General features: G+C 40.1%; 1 protein-coding gene across 2 annotated transcripts; it reads right to left on the reverse strand.

Moving 5' to 3' along the window:
• Positions 1–201: 201 nt before the first annotated feature.
• Positions 202–3,569, reverse strand: LOC120733576 (tripartite motif-containing protein 16-like). Of its 2 annotated transcripts, XM_040031875.1 has the most exons (3): positions 1,917–3,569; positions 1,074–1,094; positions 202–496 (listed from the first exon to the last, which is right to left on the reverse strand). In XM_040031875.1, exons 1-3 carry the CDS (start codon positions 3,546–3,548, stop codon positions 473–475), a joined length of 1,677 nt encoding a protein of 558 aa, XP_039887809.1. In that variant the 5' UTR covers positions 3,549–3,569; the 3' UTR covers positions 202–472. The 2 variants fall into 2 exon arrangements, with proteins under 2 accessions (XP_039887809.1, XP_039887808.1); XM_040031874.1 differs by lacking the exons at positions 202–496; positions 1,074–1,094 and having other exon boundaries at positions 1,744–3,548.
• Between the last annotated feature and the right edge of the window lie 4,574 nt (positions 3,570–8,143).

Below are 8,143 nucleotides of genomic sequence, written 5' to 3' on the forward strand. Positions count from 1 at the left end.
CTCGTCTGTAGGTTCCCTTTGTGTCTCGCTCCCTCTGTCTCGTGTCAAGCTTGCGTGTCCCAGTTCATGTCTCAATGTTTCCTGTTTTATTGTGGATTCTGTTCCATAATCAATGTGTTTAGTTGTACTTTCCCTGTGGCGTTCAGGTACATTTGTGTCAGCTGTGTTTCCACTTCCCTCATTACCCTTCTGTGTATTCATGTCCTCTGCCTTCCCCTGTTCTTTGTCAGGTTGTGTGTTTTCTCCATGTCAAGTCACGTCTGGTCACAGCGTTTTATTTCTACTTCTCAGGTTCATGCTCATGTTTTTTTTCTTCATGTTCCGGTTCAGTTTCATGTTTCAGTCATCATAGTAATTTAGCTGCTCCCAGTTTAGTTTGTAGTTTAGTTTGTCCCAGGACGTTTTGCCCTAATTGTTTTCCATTTTTGACTTCAGCCCAAAAGAAACGGTTCACCTTTTTTACATTTTTTTTTTATACTTTGATTTTCTCCTTTGTCTGCGTTTTCGGTCCACGTCATAACACTGTCATTCCAAATGTCTATTGATAACAAGAAAACTCTTTAGTACACAATCTAGATTTCTCCCCAACTTTAGAATCTGTCGGCTTTGTCTGCTGGTCTGAAGTCAATAAACCACAAGAAAGATGATTTTAGTCATTTTATTTGCATCGTGCAGTTTGACTGTGTCCATTCAATTAAACTTTATTTATATAGCGTCAAATCACAACAAAAGTTGCCTCAAGGTGCTTTATATTGTAAGGTAAACCCTACAATAATAAATACAGCGAAAAACCCAACAATCATATGACCTCCTATGAGCAAGCACTTAGGGAACAGTGGGAAGGAAAAACTCCCTTTTAATACGAAGAAACCTCCGGCAGAACCAGGCTCAGGGAGGGGCGGGGCCATCTGCTATGACCAATGACATTCCAACCAATGTCTGATAAGAGATGAGACACAGCAGCTGAGCAAATGATCATTTCATGCTGAAGACATCCTCAGACAGAATTAAACACATACATAAACACAGCCTGGTGCCAATAACACAGCTAATGACACTGCTGTATCACTGGCTTTACTGATTAAAGACCATATCTGAAGGAAATCTTTGAACACAACAGAAAGTGACCTTTTAAACCTGCGACACTGATGCTGCATTCAAGGACCATTAAACACATTTTAAAGGACTTAAGAACATGAAGAAAATGTGACTTGTTTCTCTGTAATGAAGCTGTTTTAGTGAAGAAAGTTGAAAGGTCACAGAGCGACTGCTGAATCTTCTGCTCTAAACATGAACTCTGAACTTTGTGATGCTTCAGGAGGAAAACTGCTTCAGTTATTCTCTCAGATTAGTTTCATATTTTCTGCATCAGATTTGAGTGAGATCCTGGAATGAAGACAGAAGAAAAGACTTTGTTCAAAGTTTGATTTATAGTCAAACCTTCCAGTTTATTCACACAATAAAACATCAACACAATATATGAATTCATTCATTACAATCACAGTTTTTCCTCATTTGTTTGATGATTTTGACAAAAACAAACACAAACACACACACATGGTCTGCCATACTCATAAAGAGAAATGTCGACATTTTTCAATACAAATATTCCAGAAACATTTAGAGGATAGAGAAGTTTACATTTTCATGTGGAGAAATATTTTAGTAAATCAAAATGATGATGAGCAGTGATAGCCTCCATAAACAGTCACAGGAAAGATCTCCTTTAAAAACTCAGAAACATCAAGAGAACAACTAGAAGATGTGGAGGTACCACCCATAATGTTTGACTGACAGCTGATCTCTGTGCAGAAATGATGGAGAGAAAATAAAATGAAACTAAAATGCAGATTTAAACCCACAATATGAAAGACTTCAGTCTATTTGAGCTTAATCAACTCAGCAGAGACTCCAACTGCATTGTAGTAAAATGTCAGTCCAGCATAGAGCGGCTGAGTGAATGTGGTCTGGACTCTGTGGAGGAGAGTCATGGTTTCAGAGACGCTGTAGAAGGACAAAATACCTGCTCTGTGATCCAGGTACACTCCTACTCTGGAGGAACGAGGACCTGAGACAGGAGTTTGGATGTTGTTGTACCGAAATGTAAAACTGTTGTTGTTACAAACTAATGACCAAGATTTGTCATTTTGTCCAAATCCACATTCTTTACCCCATCCTTTTCTGCTGATATTCTTGTATGCGACTGCTACATTAACTCCTCTCCCTCTCCACTCCACCTCCCAGTAACAACGTCCAGTCAGACTCTCTCCACTCAGGACCTGAGACCTTTTAGTGAATCTGTCTGGATGATCAGAATAAGACTGTTGTTGATTCATAAATGTTGCTTTTCTGTTCCCCTCTGATAATAACAGCCATGAGTGTGCTGTGTTTGGTTCCAGTGTGATTTCACATGAATATTTTAAGAATCCAGCTCTGGTCTTTGGCTCTGGTTGTGACAGTAAAACATCCACTTCAGTGACTGTCAGTGAGATGTTTGTCCATTCCTCTCTCAGAATGTCCTGTAGTTTATCTCTGACCTCTGACACAGCTGCTGTCACATCCTCAAAGTAGCTCAGAGGACAGATATTGATGCTGGATGAGTCTGTAGACTCACTGAGTGCTGACAGTGAGGGGTAGTTGTGTAGAAACTGGATGTGATCCTCTGTGTGTGAGAGCTGCTTCAGCTCAGCATCTTTCCTCTTCAGCTCAGTGATCTCCTGCTCCAGCTTCTCCTGAAGCTCTTTGACTCGACTCACTTCAGTTTCCTGCTGGGATCTGATCTGCTGCTTCACATCAGAGCTTCTTTTCTGGATGAGATGGATCAGCTCAGTGAAGATCTTCTCACTGTGCTCCACTGTTTGATCAGCAGACTGATTGATGGCCTCCACCTCCTGTTGAAGCAGCTTCACATCTTTCTCTCTGTCCTGGATTCTCTGCTGGATGTTTTGTCGACTCACCTCCAGCTCTCTCTGCCTCTCAGTCCTTTCTGCTGCAGCTGAGACTGTGTCGTGGCCTTTATGTTCATCCACAGAGCAGAGATAACAGATACTCTGCTGATCAGTACGGCAGAACATCTTCATCACCTCATCATGACGAGAGCAGATGTTCTCCTGGAGCTTCTTGGAGGGCTCCACCAGCTTGTGTTTCTTGAATGTAGGTGAATCATAATGAGGCTGAAGGTGTTTCTCACAGTAAGATGCCAGACAGACTAAACAGGACTTGAAGGCTTTCATTTTTCTCCCAGTGCAGACATCACAGGCCACATCTTCAGGTCCAGCATAGCAGTGATCAGCAGGAGCAGCTTGGAGTCCAGTCTTCTTCAGCTCCTCCACTAAATCTGCTAACATGGTGTTTTTCACCAGGACAGGCCTCGCTGTGAAAGTCTGTCTGCACTGAGGGCAGCTGTAGATTTTCTTCTTTTCCTCTTCATCCCAGAAGCTTTTAATACAGTTCATGCAGTAGCTGTGTCCACAGGGAATAGTCACCGGATCCTTCAGTAGATCCAAACAGACTGAACAGCAGAATTTTGTTTGATCCATTTGATTCATGTGCTGTGCCGTTTCACCGTCTCTCAGTGACTGTCAGACAGTTTCACTTCCTCTGAACAGAAACAACCTCTGTGCTCTGAAGGGAAACAGATCTCTGCTCTTGTTCACCTCCTACAGGAAATGAGGCTCACCAGCAACTGCATTTACACCATGTTGTTTAGACCCATCCTGATACAGACACATCTGTGAAGGGAGGCGCTAAAGAAATATCCTGGCAGTGACAAGAGCGAGGTTGTGGTTTGTTTATTACAAAGTATTAGAGCCTCCTTAAGATAAAACTACTTAAGTTCACATTTTTTTCCAGGAAATAGTTGAAATATATGGCGATTACAGTTGTTGGTTCAAGATACTATGGAACGCCAGGACTGCCATAATGAATTAATTAAATACACCATTAAATAATTAATTAAATGTGTCAATAATTAATTAAAATTGGAATTAATTAATTAAATAAATAGTTATGACACATGTAATTAATTAATTATTGACACATTTAATTAATTATTTATGTATTTCACATTTTAATTAATTATTGACACATTTATGAGAAGAGACGGTGAGAAGGGGGGGGAAGAGAGAGAAAAAAAAAAAAAAAAAAACTCCTGGGTCACCTGTATGGAGAAAGAAAAAACAAACAAAAAACAAACAAACAGAGGAGACAGCAAACAACAAAGAGCAACATAATAATAAAGAAAAAAAGCACCATCAAAATAAACTAGCTAGTCATAGATATCAATAGTTACTAAATATAAACGATATTGTGCAGCACGCAAGATAGACAGCGCACAATGTGCTTTGAGGCAGCAGCCAAGAAAGCTGTAGTCCGCGTCTGTGAATACCCGTGTGTACACCTGTGTGCATACCTGTGTGGATCAGCATGCTTGCATTCCAAAGGTTTCTCCATGTAACGATCTGCTAGGGAGTGTGGGGAGCCACAGCCCCGTCCTCCAGGGCATGAAGCAGGTATGGAGGAGATCAAGACTCCAGACATCCAGAGGCCCCCAAACACAAGAGACCAAGGAAGACCAACAGAGGGGCAGCCGCGAATAATATTTAATTAATTATATGACACATTTAATTAATTATTATGTATTCACATTTTAATTAATTATTGACACATTTAATTAATTATTTAATGATATATTTATTTATTTCATTTTGGCAGTCCTGGCGCCTGGCTCTCATCATGAAATAATTTTATCTGTCAGCCTCACCCATCAAACTCAGGGGGCGGGGTTAACGCTGATCGAGTCAAAACCATTGCTTTGGCCTGGTGGCCATTGTTTCTAGCACACAACAACCGGCACGTGGAAGCTAACAGAACTGAACTTTGAAAAACCCTGTTTTTGTGTCACCAATACCGTTTTAATATTTTTTTAGCCGAGAATGTAGTGGTTTAATCTTCATGTGTCTGGTCGGTTGTCAAGATACAGCCTCTTTGCAAAAGTGCTTCGATGATTTCGGAGATGTCTGCCCAGTCTCACGGCAAAGCGTGGGATAGACCCGCTCGCCTCGCAAGCAATCCCACCGACCAAAGCGCAGGCCCCGGTACACAGCTGTAGTAACCCCCGCTGACTTCTTTTACTGAGGTTATATTTATCGGTGTTTTATTTCCTGATGTTCTTATGTGTCCTACGTGTTTCAGTCGCCAATTCTGAATTATAACTAACATTAAAACATGTTTAAGGAGGAGAGAGAGCAAAAAAATCTGTTTAACATCTGATCTTTGGGTTTTTGTTCAGTAATCAGCGTGACCTGTGTATAAACGCATAAAATAGATAACGTTGGTGTTTCTGTCATGTAGTAACTGCTGGCTTTAACTGTACAAAGGTTGTTCGACACTATGAAACACATACAGACTTTATGATGTTCGGCTAATATTTTTATTGTGAATATTAATCATGCTGACCTCGCTCTGTACACCACGCAGCGAGGTCAGCATATCCACGATATCCTCAGCTCCATGAGTAACACAAAGTTTCCCAGCTGACTATCTAACTGCCAACTATTCCAGAGACGTGAAAATATACAGCATAAAGAAAAGTGTAAGAGACTCAGCAGCAGATTAGAACTACAGTTATACATTTAATAAATCACCAAATGAATCCAAGAAACGAGCAAACCTGCTTCCGACAATTTGAGTTTGTATTCCCTCAGCTGCAGACTCGCTGCTGTTTTTAAATGTTTGAAAGGAAGATTAGATATAAAAAACGTCAAACATAGACTCAGTCTGCCTTCACATTTGATATGAGGCCAGCACGTATAGTGGCTGTGTCCTGTTTTTAAGATCATACATGTAAAATTGTGTCTGACCTCCGTCGATCCAGCCGCCTCAGAGTCCGTGGTACCATGGTTACTGCATAAGCAGCTATAATGTTAACAGCTGGCACTGAGGAAACCTACCGGCAGCATGGGTGTTTATGTTTTTTATTGCAAAAGAACCGTCTGAATGATTAACTGAAGTTAACTTGGATAAATTATAGTTAAGGAGTATCACAGATAACGCCTACGTGAGCTGTGTGACTGTTCACCACTACACTGAAATCAGCAGGCTATTACTGAAATACACGTGCTATATCATAAACTATGATATAAATAGGGAGGGTCCTATTAACATGTTTAGTTTTAAAGGACACCTTCCTGCCTTTAGTCTCCTTCATGAGCAGTATTAGTTTTCTTCTAACATCCAGAAGTCTGCACGATGTGTTTCATAGTTTGTAACAAGCCTTTGACAGGTAAACATAACATGACCGAAAAAGCAAAAAAAAAAAAAAAAAGAGAGAGAGAGTGTGTTGACATAAGAAGAGAAAATGCTCTCAATTATGGAGACAGGCAAATGGTTCATTTATGTTTGATGTGTGTTTATTCCTCCCTAAATATCGTCGGTGAAGTTTGCCATGCACGTCAGATTTTCCTGCGCATTTTTTATACCTCTGGCCAACAGAGAGAAAAAAAATCACATTCTAACAGACAGCTGGTGCTTAGAATACAGTTGAATAACTATTAAAAAACAGATGATATTTAGATGATAGTTCAGTCTAACACATGTGCCAGTGAACCATTAAACGTCTGTGAAACTATGCAGTTATGAAACGTAACTTTAACCTCAGCCAAAACCGATTTGCTCAGTTGTAAATAAAACAGCGAAGTAAACGTGACCCGACAGACAGAACCTGAGTGAATGAAGTCCAGCGTTTAACCACTGAGAGCTAAAACTCAGCTGAGGTTCAAAGCTGTTGTGCCGGTGATTGGACATCAGCCGCTGATGAAGCTGTTCGCCTATAAAGTGCTCTGTAAGGAAACAAGCTCCAGCAGCTCTGCGCTCGGGGAAAACACTATATTTACTTATCTTGTGCAGAAAAATGTCAGCTCGTTCTTTATGTTACAGAAGCACAGAGACACAAGACCAGGCGGAAAAGAGACGATCGTTCGGTGAAAATGAGAATCTGCGAATGGCAACATGTGGAACACGGAGAGTGGAATATGTAAACAAACTGGTTAACGTAACCCCCTCGGTGCACTCTGCATGCTAATTGTTAGCAGAGCTAGTGAAATCTCTGAAAACATCTGAGCACTTTTGCAAAACATGTTCTATGTTGACAACCTGACCAGACATACGTCGCGACATTCGCGGCTAAAACACTGTTAAAAGTGTAGCTGGTGACAGAAAAAACGGGGTATTTTAAAACTACACCACCACCATTGCTGCCTGTGATTTGATCTGCATTCTGGGATACCTGGCTGCCCCAAGTCTACACAAGCAATCGATATCTAGGATCGACCTGTTTTGACTTACTTTGCACGGCAACCAATCAAATGTTAGAGAAGCTGCATGGGCAGCGTTAACCCCGCCCCCTGAGTTTGATGGGTGAGGCTGACAGATAAAATTATTTCATGATGAGAGCCAGGCGCCATGACTGCCAAAATGAAATAAATAAATATATCATTAAATAATTAATTAAATGTGTCAATAATTAATTAAAATGTGAAATACATAAATAATTAACTCATTCACTGCCATTGACGTCTATAGACGTCAATTGAAAAACTTACGTTGACTGCCATTGACGTCTGTAGACGTCAATTACGTTTTTCAATGGGAGGGGCTAGAATACGTATGTACATTTTATTTTTTCATATATTTGTAAATAAATTGTTTTGATAAAACATAACCCTTTCTCAGTGTTATTTCTATTTATAGAAGTGAAAACTATTTTATCTGTTAGAGGTGTCTCAAAGCAAGAAATATTAGTGACAAAGGCACTTTTCTGCTTGAAATGTATTTTTCACAAAAAGCTCGTTTTTCTCCCTTTTTTTGGTCAAAACAGGCATTTTTTGGTGGAACCCACCTCTCTTCTACAGCTGATTACTAAAGAATGGAAAATGGTAGAAACCAAGCTTTTTTTTTTTTGGATGAAAGAAGAGAGTCTGTTCTTCATTTGGTAGGTTCCGCGTTTATATGATCATAAACACACAGTTTTCTGTGGCTCTTCAAAATGAGTAAAAATGCTCAAAAACCCTGGCAGTGGGGAGTTACTGATTTGAAAATGGCTGGCAATGAATGAGTTAAGTAAACTTGTTTTTGTTTGTAATAA

The sequence above is a fragment of the Simochromis diagramma genome, unplaced genomic scaffold (assembly GCF_900408965.1).
Source record: "Simochromis diagramma unplaced genomic scaffold, fSimDia1.1 OVJJ01000252.1, whole genome shotgun sequence".
NCBI lineage: Eukaryota > Metazoa > Chordata > Actinopteri > Cichliformes > Cichlidae > Simochromis > Simochromis diagramma.